General features: G+C 47.5%; 1 protein-coding gene across 1 annotated transcript in view; it reads right to left on the bottom strand.

Moving 5' to 3' along the window:
- The window catches only part of CTDSPL2 (CTD small phosphatase like 2), an 85,502-nt gene that overhangs the window by 41,067 nt on the left and 24,612 nt on the right, over nucleotides 1-19,823 (bottom strand). The window contains exons 7-9 of the mRNA XM_077263188.1: nucleotides 17,166-17,277; nucleotides 16,998-17,084; nucleotides 16,668-16,730 (exon numbers count right to left, since the gene is read on the bottom strand). Coding sequence (XP_077119303.1) covers nucleotides 16,668-16,730; nucleotides 16,998-17,084; nucleotides 17,166-17,277 — 262 coding nt within the window. The remainder of the gene's footprint in view (nucleotides 1-16,667; nucleotides 16,731-16,997; nucleotides 17,085-17,165; nucleotides 17,278-19,823) is intronic.

Below are 19,823 nucleotides of genomic sequence, written 5' to 3'. Positions count from 1 at the left end.
TGACAATTACAAGGTCGTCATTCGAGCTGACAAAACACCACAAGGTGAGTATCGGCAACGTTTCAATGCTCCCACATTTGATGAGGTAGCCATGTTGATTGTAGGTAATGATTTTCAAAGCCGTGACATTGTGCTTCAGAAAAGGAACAATAGTTTGCAACGAGTAGCAGAAACTCACAGGTCCTATGATGCACTGCAATATCCAATCATCTTTTGGCAGGGACAGGATGGCTATCACTTTGGAATACCTCAGACAGATCCTACAACAGGCAACCCATCAGGAAAAAAAGTGTCTGCCATGGACGTGTATGCATATAGGATCATGACAAGATTTGCAGAGGAAAATCACATCTTGAAATGCAAACACCTCTTCCACCAATTTATTGTTGAAATGTATGCAAAGATTGAGAGTGAACGTCTTTTATATATCCGACTAAATCAAAAGACGCTCAGGGCAGAGGAATATATTCACCTTAGAGATGCTGTTGCAAATGATGCTGATCCAAAAGAGTTGGGGAAAATGGTTATTCTTCCATCAACTGTCACTGGAAGCCCATGACACATGCATGAATACACACAGGATGCAATGACTTATGTGAGAAAGTATGGCCGTCCAGATCTTTTCATCACCTTTACTTGCAATCCTGCCTGGGAGGAAATTAGAAGGCACCTGTTGCCGGGCCAAAAAACAGTGAATCGCCATGACCTTATTGCTCGGGTTTTCAAACAGAAACTTTCAAAAATGACTAATCTCATCACAAAAAGGAGATTTTTGTTTACTTACCGTAAAATCTTTTTCTCCGAGCCACTCATTGGGGGACACAGGACCATGGGTGTTATGCTGCTGCCACTAGGAGGACACTAAGTAGACAGAAAGATTAACTCCTCCTCTGCAGCATACACCCCTTCACTGGATACAATTTGAACCAGTTCGGTAGTAAAGCAGTAGGAGCATGAACAAAGACAACTATGTCAAAACCAAAGAAGTAACAACAAGCCAAAACAGGCTAACAGGGTGGGTGCTGTGTCCCCCAATGAGTGGCTCGGAGAAAAAGATTTTACGGTAAGTAAACAAAAATCTCCTTTTCTCCTACGCCTCATTGGGGGACACAGGACCATGGGACGTACAAAAGCAGTCCCTGGGTGGGGAGCAATATGCTAAAACCCCATGTACCAACTGGCTTACGGCTTAAGGAACTGCCGCTTGCAGAATGCGCCTGCCAAGGGCAGCGTCAGCAGAAGAGATGGAATGAATGTGGTAATGCTTGGTAAAAGTGTGCAAACTGGACCACGTCGCAGCCTTGCAGACCTGCTGTGCTGACGCCTGGTGCCGAATGGCCCACGAGGCGCCCACCGACCGAGTAGAATGAGCCTTGATCCCAGCTGGAATGGGAACACCTTTGACACGATAGGCTTCTTGAATGGCTGACCGAATCCATTTTGCCAGAGTGGCCTTTGAAGCAGGAGAACCCCTCCTGGGCCCCTCTGGAAGTACGAACAGGACGTCTGACGTGCGGAAGGGAGCCGTTCTTGAGACGTACCGACGAAGAGCCCTCACCACATCAAGAGTGTGTAGAGCCTTTTCGATGCGATGAACAGGAGCCGGGCAGAACGAAGGTAGAACAATCTCCTCATTGAGGTGGAAAGAGGAGACGACCTTGGGCAAAAAGGTGGGAGAGGTCCTCAATACCGCCTTGTCCGGATGAAAAATGAGAAAAGGAGGGCGGCAGGAGAGCGCAGCCAACTCCGAAACCCTTCTGATGGACGTGACGGCTACTAGGAAGACTACCTTCCAAGAAAGGACGGTCAAGGAAACGTCCTGTAGCGGTTCGAAGGGATTCTCCTGAAGGGCTCCGAGAACCAAGTTGAGATCCCACGGATCCAAAGGTGACTTGTAGGGAGGCGCCACACGGGAAACTCCCTGGAAGAAGGTTTTCACCGGCAACCTATTGGCAATCTTCCGCTGGAAAAGGACTGACAATGCCGAAACCTGGCCCTTTAGGGAGCTAAGGGCAAGTCCCGACTCTAGTCCGGATTGAAGAAACTCCAGTATGGAAGGAATAGAAAATACTAGAGGAGATCGTCCCTGTGCATCGCACCATGAGAAAAAAAGTCGCCAGGTACGGTGGTAACTACGCATGGAAACAGGTTTCCTAGCTCTGATCATGGTGGAGGACACCGTGGGAGAAAACCCCGCTTGACCTAGAATCCAGGACTCAACGGCCAGGCCGTCAAAGACAGGGCCCTTGAGTTCTGGTGGTAAATTGGGCCCTGTGAAAGGAGATCCACGCGATCTGGAAGACGCCAGGGGACGTCGGCCACCAACTGAACCAGTTCGGCGTACCATGCCCGACGCGGCCAGTCTGGCGCGACGAGAATCACCGGTACCCCCTCCGCCCTGATTTTTTTGATGACCCTCGGTAGCAGGGGAAGAGGGGGAAAAATGTACGGGAGACGGAATTGACGCCAAGGTAGGACCAGGGCGTCTACCCCGAGGGCCCGTGGGTCGAGGGACCGAGCAAGGAACTGAGGGACCTTGTTGTTCATCCTGGAAGCCATGAGGTCCACATCCGGGGTCCCCCAGCGATGGCAAATCTGCTGGAAGACCTCCGGGTGGAGGGACCACTCTCCGGAAGCGATGCCCTGGCGGCTGAGGAAGTCCGCCGCCCAATTTTCCACACCTGGAATGTGGATCGCCGAAATGGGCGAATGGTTCGACTCCGCCCAATGGAGGATGTGAGACACCTCGAGCATGGCCGTTTTGCTGCGAGTTCCGCCCTGACGGTTGATATATGCCACGGCCGTGGCATTGTCGGACTGTATTCTGACTGGATGACCTGCCAGAAGTCGGTGAAAGTGAAACAATGCCAGCCTGATAGCTCGAATCTCGAGGATATTGATGGCGAGACGAGACTCCTGAATGGACCACCGCCCCTGGGCTGTGTGCTGGTTGAAAACCGCTCCCCAGCCTATGAGACTGGCATCGGTGGTCACCACCAGCCACCGTACTGGGAGAAAGGACCTTCCCTGGGTTAGGGAGGACTTCAGCGTCCACCACCTGAGAGCCTTCCTGACCCGAGGGGACAGGATGAATCGCCGGTCGAGAGAGGACGGGTTGCCGTCCCAAGCCGACAGTAGCGCATGCTGCAGGAGACGGAGGTGAAACTGCGCAAATGGGACCGCTTCCATGGTCGCTACCATCTGCCCGAGAACTCGCATGCTGGCGCGAATGGAGTGGGATACTGGACGAGAAAGACGCTGGGCTCCCTGCTGCAAGGCCAAAACCTTGTCTTGAGGGAGTATGACCAGACCGCGGAAAGTGTCCAGTATCATCCCCAGGAAGGAGATTTGTTGAGCTGGAATTGGAGAAGATTTTTTGAAATTTATCTTCCACCCCAGGCGACAAAGAGTATCCACCGTAAGAGCGACGGACTCTTCGCACGCTGGGTAGGAAGGACCTTTTATCAATAGGTCGTCCAAGTACGGAATTACCACCACTCCCCTGGAATGAAGAATGGCCATGGCAGCCGCCATGACCTTCGTGAAAACTCTGGGAGCGGTGGCGAGACCGAAGGGCAAGGCCACGAATTGAAAGTGCTCCCCGCAAAAAGCGAAACGAAGGAACTGCTGATGCGGAGGGAAGATCGGTATGTGCAGGTAGGCGTCCCTGATGTCTATGGATGCCAGGAATTCTCCCTTTTCCATAGACGCGACCACAGAACGGAGGGACTCCATCCTGAAGTGTCGGATTTTTATAAATCTGTTTAGTAGTTTCAGGTCTAGGATCGGACGTAGTGATCCGTCCTTCTTTGGGACCACGAACAGATTTGAATAGAAACCCTTGAATCTTTGTTCTAGGGGGACCGGAATGATGACTCCGTCCCTTAGTAGTGCCCGTATTGCCTGGTGAAACGCTGTGGCCTTTGACCTTTGAGGGCAAGACTGGAAGAAACGTGTAGTGGGGAGGGAGGAAAATTCTATTTTGTATCCGGTGGACACCAGTTCTCTGACCCACTCGTCGGAAACGACTGAGAGCCAGGCCTGACGGAACAAGAGTAGGCGTCCGCCTACTTTGTTGGAGTCCACCGGATAATGCAAGGAGTCATTGGGCGGAGGATCCATGGGATGCGGATCCCTTAGGCCCGGGAGGTTTAGGTCTGGGTCTCCAGTTACGATTAGGTCTGTAAGAGACCTGGGTGCCTCGGCCACTGCGCGAACCTCTACCTGATGCGGGGGTAGAGGATGTAGAAGACCAGTTGGTATTGGACCGAAAAGGCCGAAATGGAGGTTGCTGCTGGTACCGAAAGGGCCGGGTAGGCTTTTGCTGGGGAAGAAATTTACTCTTCCCTCCGGTAGCATCCGAGATCATTTGATCCAATTTTTCTCCAAATAGCCGACCAGCCTGGTAAGGCAGGGCTGTTAGAGAACGTTTAGATGCCTGTGCAGCGCAATTGGCTGCGTCCATAGAGGCGTTGACTATGAAGTCTCCGGCCTGCGCTATCTGGTTAACCAGGATGCTGGCTTCTGGAGGTAAATCACTGGCTTGGATGTTAGAGGAAAGAGTCTCGGTCCAAGAGACCATAGCCTTAGCCACCCAAGAGGCGGCGAAAGATGGGAAGAGAGACGCTCCTGAGGCCTCGAAGGCGGAACGAGCCAGATAATCAATCTGGCGATCGGAGGGATTCTTAACGGAAGAACCGTCCGAAAGAGACAGGATGGTCTTGGACGCGAGGTGTGACACAGCAGGGTCCACCGAGGGAGACTGCAGCCAGTCCTTGACTAATTCCCGAGAAAAAGGGTATTTGGCCTCGATGGACTTTTGTCCAATGAAGCGTTTATCTGGGCGATCCCTATGTTTTTGTACAATCTCCTTAAAGTGAGGGTGAGTAACAAAAACATTTTTAACACGTTTAGTCTTTTTGAAAGACACCACATGTTCGGGCTCTGAAGCAGAGTCCTCAGTCACCTTCAGGGTCTTGTTTACCGCCTCAATGAGAGAGTCAAGGGACTCTTGGGAGGAGGGGGGGTCCTGAACGTAGGAGATGTCGGACTCATATTCAGAGTCATCCGAGTTTGGGGAAGGGGACCTGGAAGCAGCGCTTGCAGGTACTGAAGGGCCCGCTAGCTCTTGGTCAGGGGATGAAACGTGAACACGTTTTCTGGGACCCCGGGTAGAAAGTGAACGGGTACGCCCCCTACTGGTAGAAGAATCCATACCGTCGTCTGAATCCTCCACGGTCCGACCTGGAGGGGGGCCCCCGGAGGGAGTCAATTGCCCTGGCTAGGGAAGCCACAGATCGTGACAGAGAGGTTGCCCACTCAGGGGGGCTAGGCCCTACCGGGTCGACGGCTGCGGCATCGGTGACGGTACCGGCGTCGGCAAGGAGCGGCTGCACAGAGGGTGAGACGCAATCTGCACACAAAGGACTAGTGTGGGCTCGGGGCAGGGCCGCATTGCAGGTGGCACATACAGTGAAAAATACTGTGTGCTTCTTGTTACCCTTTTTTGTCTCCTTGGATTGAGACATAGTGCCTTAAGAACAGAGCGGGCAGTATTGCAGAGAAAGGGTTAAGCTTTCTTGGAGCAGCTTACCCACGGTCCTGTCTGTGTCCCCAGAGAGAGATATGGCGGTTCTTTCCAGGAGTTCTCCTTGGAGCGCTTGTAGAAGCGTGGGCTCCGTGCAGAGAGAGAGGAAATATGGCCCCCGAGATTAGGAGGGCGCCTCTCGTCCCAGACGAGAAGCGCCGATGAAGGGGGCGGAGCTACGGCCGTGGGAGTGGATTTGTCCCTTGCGGCCTACTCCGGCTGGAGAAGCCGGGGACTAAATTTATGAGGCCTGCCGACGATGTGCGGCGGCGGCCGCGACGGAGCGCCGCCGAGCACCACCGACCCCCGGTGCCTCTCCCTGGGGACCCGGACCGCATCGCTGCCGCTGAGGGGGAGCAGGGGGGAGCCCCCTGAAGGTACTTACGGCCGCTATTGTTCCCGGATCTCACAGGTCTGCAGGGCGCTGCTGTGAGGATGTCATCTCAATCCATGCACCCTGGATGGGGATGGAGAGGCCCCTGATGTGCTGCTGTAGCAGAGGGGGGCTGCGGCACAACATCCCCTCCGGACTGCATACCCAGATTACATCGCTGTAATGCAAGGTCCTGGAGGGGGTTGGGGGGAAATCGGAACCAAAAAAGGAACCGTTGCCCTGGCGCAAACCTTATTCGTGCGCCATACGTCGCAGGAGAGGGACGGGGAGGTATACTCGCCGTGCTCGCCTGTTGATGGTTCGGGGAGAGCGGACCTTATGAAAAAAAAAGGACCCGTCGCCCCCTTCACTCCGTTAAATAAAAAATTAAAAATTTACAGAAAATTAAAAATTAAAACAAAGTTGGGGTCTGGAAAAAAAGACCCAAGTGCCTCCTAAGACACTAAGCAAGAACTGGTTCAAATTGTATCCAGTGAAGGGGTGTATGCTGCAGAGGAGGAGTTAATCTTTCTGTCTACTTAGTGTCCTCCTAGTGGCAGCAGCATAACACCCATGGTCCTGTGTCCCCCAATGAGGCGTAGGAGAAATCACATATTTATGGTGAGACGCAGTGCTGGATGTATTCAGTTGAAGGGCAAAAAAACGGTAATTAGTTCTTACCGGTAATTGTATTTCCAGGAATCCACCTGACAGCACCATTGGAGGACGTCCTTCTTATCCGCAGTGGGACAGGAACCACAAGTTAAAAGGACCCTCCCCACTCCACCCACCAGTGATTTTCTAAGTACCACATCTGGATGGATGCAAAAAAGAGAGTTTATTTACAATTACACACCAATGTTACATCACATTAGTCAGTAGTAAAAGTTTGCAGTGGGAGGGAACTAGTAGTGCTGTCAGGTGGATTCCTGGAAATACAATTACCGGTAAGAACTAATTACCGTTTTCCAGTCCACCACCTGACAGCACCATTGGAGAATACCAAAGGATGTTAACTAGGGTGGGACTACTGCATGTAAGACTTTTCTACCAAAGGCTAATTGGTCTGATACGACATCTAATTTATAGTGTCTAGCAAAGGTAGAAAGACTAGTCCAAGTCGCCGCCCTACAGATTTGCTCAGCTGAGGCTCCCCCCTTCTCTGCCCATGATGTAGAAATGGCTCGTGTTGAGTGGGCCCTAAGAGTGTCCGGGGGATCTTTCCCTTGGTTTGTATATGCTAGGCTAATCATGTTTTTAATCCACCTAGCAATGGTTGATTTTGCTGCCTTGCAACCCCTATTTGGACCACCGTATTGAATAAATAAGTTAGTGTCCCGTCTCCAGCTTTTTGTCGCCCCCAGGTATTTTAGAACAGTCTCCCTAACGTCAAGGTTATGGTAGACCCCTTCTTTTGCGTTTTTAGGGTGTTGGCAGAAAGAAGGAAGGATTATCTCCTGATTGATATTGGTAGATGATACTACTTTGGGGAGGAAAGCTGGGTTATGTTTGAAGACTATTCTGTCGTCAAAGATTTGAAGATATGGGTTCTGGATAGAAAGAGCCTGCATCTCCCCTAGCCTTTTAGCCGATGTGATGGCAATCAGGAAGGCGGTTTTAAAGGAGAGATTGGCTATGTCCATATCTTCTGACAGTAAGTAAGGGGTTTTACACAAAGTGTTAAGGACCAAGTTTAGGTCCCAAGGAGGAGTTGATTTCCTCACAAGTGGCCTCATTCTCTGTGTGGCCCTGGAAAATCTGGCTATCCAGGGATGGGAGGCTAGTGATGTATCAAAAAATACACTAAGTGCTGCAATCTGTACTTTTAGAGTGCTAGGCCGAAGGCCCTTGTCAAATCCGAGTTGCAGGAAATCGAGGATTTTGGGGATATCTGGTTTTGAAGTATCCACATGACCTTCTCCCAGAAAGGAACAATACCGCTTCCAGATCTTGTTGTAAATCGCCGAAGTCACCGGCTTACTGCTTGCCTGGAGTGTGGTAATGACATCTTCTGACAGGCCTCTAGATCTTAGGGTTTGCCATTCAGGATCCAAGCAGATAGGTGAAAAGAGTCTGGATTCTTGTGGAATACTGGACCTTGAAGTAGAAGGTCCTGCCTGTTCGGTAGAAAGACTGGTTCTTCTGTTGACATCCTGGACAATAGAGAAAACCAGCTCCTTTTCGGCCAGAAAGGAACCACCAGGATTACGGTTGCTCTTTCGTCTCGTATCTTCCTGAGTGTCTTCGGTATCAGAGGAAGAGGCGGAAAAGCGTATAGGAGACCTTCTCCCCAATACTGAGACAAGGCGTCTACTCCTGTGGCTCCATCTAGAGGATTCAGAGAAAAAAATGCTCTGGCCTTTGTGTTTGACCTGGTGGCAAAGAGGTCCACCTGAGGCGTTCCCCATTTCTGGCACAGACTGCTGAATACTTCCGGGTTCAATTCCCATTCTCCGGGATGTACCGACTTTCGGCTCAGGAAATCTGCAACCTGATTCTTGGCACCTTCCAGGTGAACTGCCGAGATGGATTTGACAGATCTTTCTGCCCACCTGAAAATCTGGTCTGCTAAGTGTTGCAGTGGTGGATGTCTCGGACCTCCCTGGTGTCTCAGAAATGCCACTGCTGTGACATTGTCGGACAGTATTCTCACGTGTTTGTCTCGGACCAATGATTGGGCCTGGCACAACACTTTCCAGATCGCGTACAGCTCTCTGAAATTCGACGATCTTGCGGCAATTTGAGGAGTCCATTCTCCCTGGTAGTATGTTCTCCCTATATGACCGCCCCATCCGTATTGACTGGCGTCTGTGGTAACCGTAACACAGGGATCGAGTATCCATGGAACTCCCTCTCTCAGGTTCGCTGGTGTGGTCCACCAGGTTAGGGATTTCTTTACCGAAGGAGACACAAGCATCTTCCTGTCTAGGGAACTTTGTTTTCTGTTCCAAGATCCTAGGACTTCTCTTTGCAACTTCCGCGAGTGGAATTGGCTCCATCTCACACAGGGTATGCATGCTGTCATGAAACCGAGTATCCTCATTGCCTCTCTTATGGAGGGGGTACTTCTTCTGAAATGGTGGATGTGCCTGATCAAGGTCTCTTGTCTGTCTTCTGGTAAAAAAGATGTTCTTAGATTGGAATCTAAGATCACTCCCAAAAATTTTATTCTGGAATTTGGGACCAGGCAGGACTTTTTCCAGTTCACGATCCACCCCAGCTCCTGTAGGATGGAAAGAGTGAACGTGCAGTCTATCTTGAGGAGTTTCTGTGATTTCGCCATTATCAGGAAGTCGTCCAGGTATGGGACTATGGTCACATTCTGATTCCTTAGATAGGCCACAACTTCCGACATCAGCTTGGTAAAGATCCTGGGCGCTGAAGCAAGCCCGAAGGGGAGACATCTGAACTGGAAGTGATGTACAATCCCCCTGTTCATTATGGCGAACCTCAGGAACTTTTGGTAGGAGAGGTGTATCGGGACATGATAGTATGCGTTGCTTAGGTCTAGGGTACACATTACCATGTCTTTGTCTATTAGAGGCGTCGTGGATCTTATAGATTCCATCCGGAATGTTTTGTACCGGACCCATTTGTTTAATGGTTTTAAATTTATAATCGTCCGGGAGTCTCCGGATGGTTTCTTTATTGAAAACAAATGGGAATAATGGCCTCTGCCTCTTTCTGAGATGGGAACTGGCACAATCGCTTCTAATTCTAACAGCTCCTGAATGTTTGTCCACATGGAGGAGTCGGAGAGCGGGCAAGGTCGGGTCACTACAAATCTTTCTGGGGGACTGCTGGAGAACTCTAATTTGTATCCCTGTGCAACTACTTGTAGAATCCAAGGATTCTGGGATACCTTCTGCCAACCCCCTAGAAATTTCTGTAATCGACCTCCCACCTTTATGTCATTTATTTGACTTTGGTGTGCCTGCACTAGGGAAGATGGAGTCTCTACCCTTTCCACCCTTGGGATAAGACCACCTCCCGATTTTTTCCTTTCAGTTGTGGGGATGGGAGGCTCAGCCTAGGGTAAATAGACATACGTGGCACCGTAAGTAGGGAAGCGGGGGGGGGGGGGGGGGGGGGGGGGGGGTCCTGGTGGGCTTTGTGGTATGGCTTTACATAGCCTACTCACGTGCCCCTGAAGCTGGTCAGTCCCCTCAGGTCTGGTAGTGTCCTCCATGATGAGGATAATATTACAATACAGCCGTGTGCACCTTTTGTCAGGATAGCCGGCGGAACAACGACCCCCATTGTATGCTTATATAGGTTTTACCTGGTTGATCCTGCCTCCTTACCGCGCCCCGCGCGGTCGACCATGCTGAGAAAAGGCCTTCCTGAAGGCCGGCGCTGCCGCTGGCGTCCTCCGGTCCGATGCTTGCCGCGACCGGAAGTGACGCGGCCGCCGACCGGAAGTGACGCGACCGCGTGTCCTGGAGCCGGCAGCGGCTGCTGCACAGAGAGCCCCCGCCGAAACGGCTGCGGCCGCATGCGGGAACAGCCGCCGCTGCAGCAGACAGCGCCCGGGACGAGAGCCCCAGCAAGGAGAAACGGACCTTGGCCCCAGGAGCAGCGCTACACTGGGGGAGGCTGAGGGACCCCCCATCGCAGGTATCAGCCGCCGATATCTTGCGGCGGGGAAGGGAAAGGCTGGGCCCCCCGATCCCCACCATCTGCACAGCACCGTCGGAGGCTACGTCTTGCAGTTCCTATCCGCAGTGGGACAGGAAAAACACTGGTGGGTGGAGTGGGGAGGGTCCTTTTAACTTGTGGTTCCTGTCCCACTGCGGATAAGAAGGACGTCCTCCAATGGTGCTGTCAGGTGGTGGACTGGAAAGAGGCCTTCCTCACGCCCACATCTTGATCTGGCTGAAGCAAAAAATACAGCCTACGGAAATTGACAATATCATCAGTGCCGAATTGCCAGACCTTCAGACTGACCCATGGCTGTTTGACACCATCACAAAAAACATGATTCATGGTCCGTATGGGAGTCTCAACAAAAATTCTCCCTGTATGATTGATGGCAGGTGTTCAAAGCATTACCCACGATCCCTGGTCAAAGAAACCCAAACAGGACAAGATGGATATCCAGTCTACCGAAGAAGAAAGCCAGGGGATGGTGGTTTCACAGCAAAGCTCAAAATGCGTGTTGGTTCATCACTCCAAGAGATAGAAATTGACAACAGGTGGGTAGTGCCTTACAACCCTTTGCTCTCAAAAATCTTCCAGGCCCACATAAATGTCGAATCTTGCCACTCTGTGAAATCAATCAAGTATATCTGCAAATATGTCCACAAAGGAAGTGATCAAGCAGTTTTTGAACTCCAGAAAAATGGACCTATTACTGATGAAGTGGAGGCATTCCAGATGGGCAGGTACATAAGCAGCAATTAAGCTGTTTGGAGAATACTAGGATTCTCCATTCATGAGCGCTACCCACCAGTTGTGCATCTGAGTGTGCACTTGGAAAATGGACAGAGAATTTATTTTAACCAGGCAAACTTGCAGCAGCAGCTCCTAACACCACCTAAGACCACCCTCTTAGCATTTTTTGAGCTGTGTCAACAAGACCCTTTTGTAAAAACAATCATCTACTGTGATTTACCAAAGTACTACACTTGGAATGCCTCCAGAAAAAACACTGGAACAGAGGAAACGGGGGCTTGATATTGAAGGCTATCCAGGGGTGAAAGCAACTGATAAGGTACCGTCACACTCAGCAACGCTGCAGCGATATAGACAACGAGCCGATCGCTGCAGCGTCGCTGTTTAGGTCGCTGGGGAGCTGTCACACAGACAGCTCTCTCCAGCGACCAACGATCAGGGGAACGACTTCGGCATCGTTGAAACTGTCTTCAACGATGCCGAAGTCCCCCTGCAGCACCCGGGTAACCAGGGTAAACATCGGGTTACTAAGCGCAGGGCCGTGCTTAGTAACCCGATATTTACCCTGGTTACCATTGTAAAAGTAAAAAAAAAAACACACTACATACTCACCTTCTGATGTCTGTCACGTCCCCCGGCGTCCACAGGGTTAAACTGCTTTCGGCAGGAGCGCTTGCTAATGCTGCGCTGCTGCCGAGAGCTTCCCTGCACTTCCCTGCAGTGCCGGCACCCGGCAGTAACAGCGGTGACGTCACCGCTGTGCTCTGCTTTACGGCCGGCACTGACAGTCAGTGCATGGAAGCTCTCGGCAGCAGCGCAGCATTAGCAAGCGCTCCTGCCGAAAGCAGCTTAACCCTGTGGACGCCGGGGGACGTGACAGACATTAGAATGTGAGTATGTAGTGTTTTTTTTTTTTTTTACTTTTACAATGGTAACCAGGGTAAATATCGGGTTACTAAGCGTGGCCCTGCACTTAGTAACCCGATATTTACCCTGGTTACCATTGTAAAACATTGCAGGCATCATTGCTTTTGCTGTCAAACACAACGATACACACAGATCTGACGACCAAATAAAGTTCTGGACTTCTAGCTCCGACCAGCGATATCACAGCAGGATCCAGATCGCTGCTGCGTGTCAAACACAACGAGATCGCTATCCAGGACGCTGCAACGTCACGGATCGCTGTCGTTCTCGTTGTAAAGTCGCTCAGTGTGAAGGTACCTATACTCTTGGTCGCGTCTACACTGTTCATCCGTCAAATGCATAGTGCTTCTACCTGCGCATGTTACTTCATGTTGTCAAAGGCCCTACATCATTTTCTGACCTGAAGACCGTCGGAAGCCATGTGTGTAAAACATTTAGGGAAGCTTGCCAAAGAAAAGAACTTCTGGAAAATGATGGACACTGGGACATGACCCTCAGTGAAGCAGCAGCCACACAAACCCTAAAGCGACCACGACACCTTTTTGCTATTATTCTAACAACCTGTAGCATTTCAAATCCTTTTGAGATTTGGACAAAGTACAAAACTGATCTCAGTGAGGACATCCTCATGCAGATTAGAAGGGAAAATCCTCAGCAACTTATCAACTTGACTGAGGAAATGTTCAATGAAACTTTAATGCTCCTTGAAGATCAGTGCATGGCAATATCAGGAAAAGCCTTACAGTTGCTTGGTTTGCCTGCTCCAATAAGAAATCCTGAAGGCATCCAAATGTGTAGGGAGATTTTCATAGAAATAAACCACAATATTGATGAACTGACATCATTTGTGTCTCAGAACGAGCCAATATTGGTACCAGATGAAAGGGACGCCTATAACAACATTTTAGGTTTCAGTGAAACCAACAAAGGTGGGATTGTCTTCCTTGATGCTCCAGGTGGAACAGGAAAGACATTTGGAATTAACTTGCTCCGGCAAAATTTCCACAACAAAAAAAGATTGCACTTGCAGTGGCATCTTCTGGAATTGTAGCTACATTTTTAAAAGGTGGCAGGACAGCACATTCGACATTCAAACTACCACTTAACCTGTCTCATAGTGACAGCCCCGTGTGTAATATTGCCAAGGGATCAGGACTGGCCAAATTGCTTCAAAAATGCAGTGCCATCATTTGGGATGAATGCACCATGCCACACAAAAGGGCTCTAGAAGCAGTGGACAGACTGCTGCAAGACCTGCGTAGCAACAAATATATCATGGGAGGAGTAGTTGTTGTTTTGGCAGGTGACTTCCGCCAAACACTACCTGTTACCCCTGCAGACGAACTCAATGCCTGTCTCAAAGCATCGTACCTTTGGAGAAAAGTAAAGAAAATGTCACTGAACACAAACATGAGGGTCTACATGACAGGCGATGTTTCTGCTGGACCGTTTTCGAGCCAGCTGTTGACTATTGGAGATGGCAAGGCACCAGTAAACTCAACCACTGGACAGATCACCTTCCCAAGCAACTTTAGTTACATTGTGACTTCCATTGAGCAGTTGAAAGCAAAGGTTTTTCCAAACATTCAACTCCACTTCAAAAATTCTGGCTGGCTGTGTGAAAGGGCTATTCTAGCTCCCAAAAATGACAGCGTCAACAAGATCAATCTTCAAATTCTAAATCTCCTTCCAGGTGTGTGCACAACCTACAAGTCAGTAGATACAGTAATAGACCCTGCTCAAGCATTATTTTATCCAACTGAGTTCCTCAATTCCTTGGAGGACTTCCTCCTCACAACCTCTTTCTAAAACCTGGAGCACCTATTCTGCTTTTGAGAAATTTGGATCCACCAAAGCTGTGTAATGGAACAAGACTCTTGATTAAGAACCTGTTTCCACATGTAATTGAGGCAACTATTTTGACAGGATGTGCCACAGGAGAAGATGTTTTCATTCCAACAATTCCTCTCATTCCATCTGATTTGCCTTTTGATTTTAAACGCCTCCAGTTTCCTGTTCGACTGGCATTTGCTATGTCCATCAACAAGGCTCAGGGACAGTCCTTGAAAGTAGCTGGAATCGATTTACAATCTCCATGCTTCTCTCATGGTCAACTTTATGTGGCCTGTTCAAGAGTTGGAACAGCCAAAAATCTTTGCACCTGATGGAAAAACTAAGAATGTCGTTTATCAAAAGGCTCTCGAATAAGTAGTAGAAGATAACTTCACATTACTTTGCCAATTTAGTTAAATCTGTGTGGAATATCTCTGGTGTTGAAATATATGTTGTAAAATGCTTCTATTAGCTTAGTTTTTGCCTTTTAATAATTACATTTCTATCTATTTGTTTTGTGTTTTTTGTGTGCAGAATAAAATTTTGTTAACAGCAGTTATTAACCTGGGCGAAGCCGGGTAGTACAGCTAAAATATCTATATATCTATATATATATCTATATCTATATATATATCTATATCTATATATATATCTATATCTATATATATATATCTATATATATATCTATATATATCTATATATATCTATATATATATCTATATATCTATATATATATCTATATATCTATCTATATATATCTATATATCTCTATCTATCTATCTATCTATCTATCTATCTATCTATCTATCTATCTATCTATCTATCTATCTATCTATCTATATATATATATATATATATATATATATATATATATATATATATATATCACACATACGTACATATATACCGTATATACTCGAGTATAAGCTGACCCGAGTCTAAGCCGAGACCCCTAATTTTGCAACAAAAAAACTGGGAAAACTTAATGACAAGTATAAACCTAGGGTGGAAAGTGCAGCAGCTACCGGTAAACGTCAAAAATAAAAATAGATACCAATACCAATAAAAGTAAAATTAATTGAGACATCAGTAGGTTAAGTGTTTTTGAATATCCATATTGAATCAGGAGCCCCATATAATGCTCCATAAATTATATGATGGGCCATATAAGATGCTCCATATTAAAATACGCCCCATATAATGCTGCACAAATGTTGATTATGGCCCCCATAAGATACTCCATAGACTATTATGCCCCATATAATGCTGCACAAATGCCGATTATGGCCCCATAAGATGCTCCATATAAAAATATGCCACATGTAATGTTCCATACAGTTCTTTATGGCCCGATAGATGCTCCATATAACAATGTGCCACATATAATGCTACAAGCAGTTCATTATGGCCCCATAGATGCTCCATACAGTTCACTATGGCCCCATAAGATGCTCCATATAACAATGTGCCCCATATAATGCTCCATGCAGTTCTTTATGGCCCCATAAGATGCTCCATATAACAATGTGCCACATATAATGCTCCAAGCAGTTCATTATGGCCCCATAGATGCTCCATGCAGTTCATTATGGCCACATAAGATGCTCCATATAACAATGTGCCCCATATAATGCTCCATGCAGTTCTTTATGGCCCCATAAGATGCTCCATATAACAATGTGCCCCATAAAATGCTCCATGCAGTTCTTTATGGCCCCATAAGATGCTCCATGCAGTTCATTATGGCCCCATAAGATGCTCCATATAACAATGTGCTACATATAATGCTGCTGCAATAAAGAAATAAATAAAAATGACACTCACCTCTTGTCGCTGCCCGCTGCTCCTCAGCGTCCCGTCTCTCCACAATGACTGTTCAGGCAGAGGGCGGTGCGCACACTAATAAGTCATTGCGCCCTCTGACCTTAACAATCACTGCAGAGGACGCGGAAGACGGGGCGGCACCGACGCTGGAACGGGGAAAGGTGAATATGAAATACTCACCTGCTCCCGGCGCATCCCTGGCTTCTCCAGATGGTCTCCGTGAGCCGGCAGTTTTTTCCTCTGTTCAGCGGTCACGTGGTACCGCTCATTACAGGAATTAATATGCGGCTCCACCCCTATGGGAGTGGAGTCCATATTCATTACTTTAATGAGCGGTACCACATGACCGCTGAACAGGGGAAGAAGCTGCCGACGCCAGAGACCATGGGACACACAGGGACCGCGCCAGGAGCAGGTGAGTATGTTAATTAATGTTGGACAATTAGCATCGGCCTCATGGGGTTTCTTACAACTCTTACTTTGTGTAATTCCTCCTCCTTGCCATTTATATATAGACAACTGGGTGTTACTAGTATGGAGCGTGTAGCTGAACACACTGATTGCACTTAGTTGATAGTATCAGACGTAACACATCCTTTTGACAAGGTATCACACCCCAAGTTGTTAATTTATTCACACTGAGGCAAAACAACAGGAGCGGCAGTACACATACACAATTCTAAGGAAAGACGAAAAAAAAAAGTGAAAAATAAACATTTAAAAACTCACCTCATAAATCTGAGACATACGTTCTAAAAACTCGCGAAAGAAAGGTCTTAACCGTACATAAACCTACAAAAATAAGATAAATGGGAAAAAGTTACTCAAGAACAAGAGAATTTTGAGAACAGCAAGTCTGTGAGGAAGATGCACTGACAAGTGCAGGGAAGAGATCTGGTAATACCACACAAACATTTGTTAAAATGCAGATAGTGTGGACAAGTCAAGCTTCTAAAATGTTTTTTGGTCTTAACACATTGAAAAGCCAACAGAGTAATCCTCACAGTGACCATCTGGGTACAAGCAGCTACTGAATAATTACAAGTGAGTGAGCCTCACCTGGTAAATGACATCTTGGAACAGCACTGGAAATGTCAGCGCAGCATCATCCAGCTCATTGAGGCTGCAGTGAACCAGAGTCTCATCCTGTTAAAGAGAAATAAAAAAGTTATACCAACAACAAAAACAAAGACTCATGTTTGAAAGTCCATAAAAGTGACACCTTACCAAGTCCAGGACAAGAGAAAACTCAGGTGTACTTCTAGTCTTTAAAGGGAGAGCCGGCTTCCTGTTGAGTTGCTCTTCAGTCAGGGGTGGTACATGTTTAATGAAATAGTATCTACAGTGGAGAGAGCAGCCATTAGCTCATAATGGGAAATCACTTCTCATATGCGCTACACGTTTTTCCAAGCACATGAAAAACTGCCTTAACGCAAACCAGTCACCAATTTTCACAATATAAGCCGCATAGATCTTAGACCTGATGAGGCTGGTGCATTTACTTGAGAACAGATGCGAGAATGTTACTTTTTCACAAATGAGAATACAGCCAATCTCTGTCCACCTAGACAGATTCGATTATAAAGAAATCTAGAAAGTTAAAGAGCGCAATACGGTCTTATCCGGGTTAAAAAAAAGTTTAAATGTAGAGGAAATGCTCACCTGGCGGGGTTGTGAAAGTCACAACCCGTGTGTCAGTTTGGAAAGGTATCGGTCGCTGCAGATCCACAATGGTATATCATGCAGAAGCTGGAGAAAAGGTGGGGATAAATAAGAACTGCCAAACGCATCAAATGCAGAGAGGGAACATAGAAATTTAAATGCGTTTTTTTACTTACCGCGTTTTGAAGCACAGCTGCTTCTTCCTCAGGACGAAGCACAGATAAGTTATCTCTATGGTTTGTCCTGAGGAAGAAGCAGGCGTGCTTCAAAACAAGGTAAATATAAACCTCACTTTAATTTATACTACTTTCTTTTTCTGCATTTGATACCCCAACTTTTTCTCCAGTTTCTATATCTAAATTAGAAACGCACAGAACACCCAAAACTATCCAACAGACAGAGGGAGATATATTTTATATATTATATATCTATATATCTATCTTATTTATTATGTGTATAGATAAAAAAAAAAAGGATTGGGGGGGGGGGGGGGATGTCAAGGTGTACTGTGAAGGTTTAGTGGGATCCACTATAGAAATACGAGTTTAACCGACGCAATTACAGAGCATGAAAACCACCAAGAAGCGTACAGGCTGGAATACGATTAAAAAAATGTCTTTATTCTATAAAAGTGGCAAATGGTTACACAATATTACAATATATATACTAAAGTGCGCAAGACAGGACTACAAAAGAAAGCATAAATCGTATAATTGTAATCATTATCAGCAACCTCAGAAGAATCAGTACAAAAATGCCTATATACTATATTATCCAGCTATGCATACCAACTGTGCAAAGTAGCAAAAAATAAATAATAAAGTGAAAATGTGTATACAGAGTTTAAACAACATACAGTAGAAAATTGCCAAATAAGGTGCAACACAGTGCTTTGTGTAAAATATCATCAGCCAAGGCCAACCAATGACCAAAACATATATAAAAAGTTTTTCACACAGGTAAGCATAAAGTGCAAAAGATATCACACTTTCACTTTATTATTTATTTTTTGCTACTTTGCACAGTTGGTATGCATAGCTGGATAATATAGTATATAGAGGGATTTTTGGTACTCACCGTAAAATCTCTTTCTTGGAGCCTTCATTGGGGGGGACACAGGTAAGTGGGGTGTATGCTGCTGCTGCTGCTAGGAGGCTGACACTATGCAAAAAAGGAAAAGAACAATAGCCCCTCCCCGACAGTATACACCCACCGACAGGCACTGAGCACCTCAGTTGGTGAAAAAAGCAGTAGGAGAAACAACCATAACTGAGATCACATGAGTACCAACTCAATCAGGACTTGTAGGCCCAAACACGGTACCAAGAACAAATAACCAGGGAGGGTGCTGTGTCCCCCAATGAAGGCTCCAAGAAAGATTTTACGGTGAGTACCAAAAATCCTTCTTTCTTTATCGCTTCATTGGGGGACACAGATAACTGTGGGACGTCCAAAAGCAGTCCCGGAAAAGGGTGGGTAGAAAGGAAGCGAGAAAAGGGCTCAGGTCGGCCGGTGTGCGACTGCTGCCTGCAGTACCTTCCTACCAAAACCTGCATCTGACGAGGTCTGGGTATGAACCCTGTAGAACCTCGTGAACGTATGTAAAGACGACCAAGTGGCAGCCTTGCAAACCTGCAGAGCAGAGGCCTGGTGACGAACAGCCCAGGAAGCACCGACAGCTCTGGTGGAGTGGGCTCATACCCCAGGAGGGGGCTGTCTCTCTCGAGCACGGTAGGATTCCGTTATAGCAGAACGAATCCAGCGAGAAATAGTGGATTTGGACGCTTGAAAGCCTTTCCGGCAACCCTCAGCAATGACAAACAGAGTCGGATTTGCGAAAATGGGCAGTTCTAGAAAGATAGATCCGAACGGCCCTGACAACGTCAAGCTTGTGAAGAGACTTCTCCAAGGGGTGAACAGGAGAAGGGCAAAAAGAAGGAAGAATGATATCCTCATTGATGTGGAAAGTGGAAACCACCTTGGGAAGAAATTCGGGGACAGGTCTTAGAACGACCTTGTCCTGATGAAGAATCAGGAAGGAGGAGCGGCAGGATAATGCTGCTTCTAATTGAAGTGATGGCAATGAGGAAGGCCACCTTCCAGGAAAGAAAGGAAAAAGACGTCCTGAAGCGGTTCAAAAGGAAAGGTCTGAAGGGCACTGAGAACCAAATTGAGGTCCCAAGGTTCCAGCGGAGGACGAAAAGGAGGAGCAAGATGAGCAAC

The sequence above is a fragment of the Ranitomeya variabilis genome, chromosome 5, assembly GCF_051348905.1.
Source record: "Ranitomeya variabilis isolate aRanVar5 chromosome 5, aRanVar5.hap1, whole genome shotgun sequence".
Lineage (NCBI taxonomy): Eukaryota > Metazoa > Chordata > Amphibia > Anura > Dendrobatidae > Ranitomeya > Ranitomeya variabilis.
Note: the sequence above shows the minus strand (reverse complement) of the source record. Positions and strands in the feature narration are given on the sequence as shown.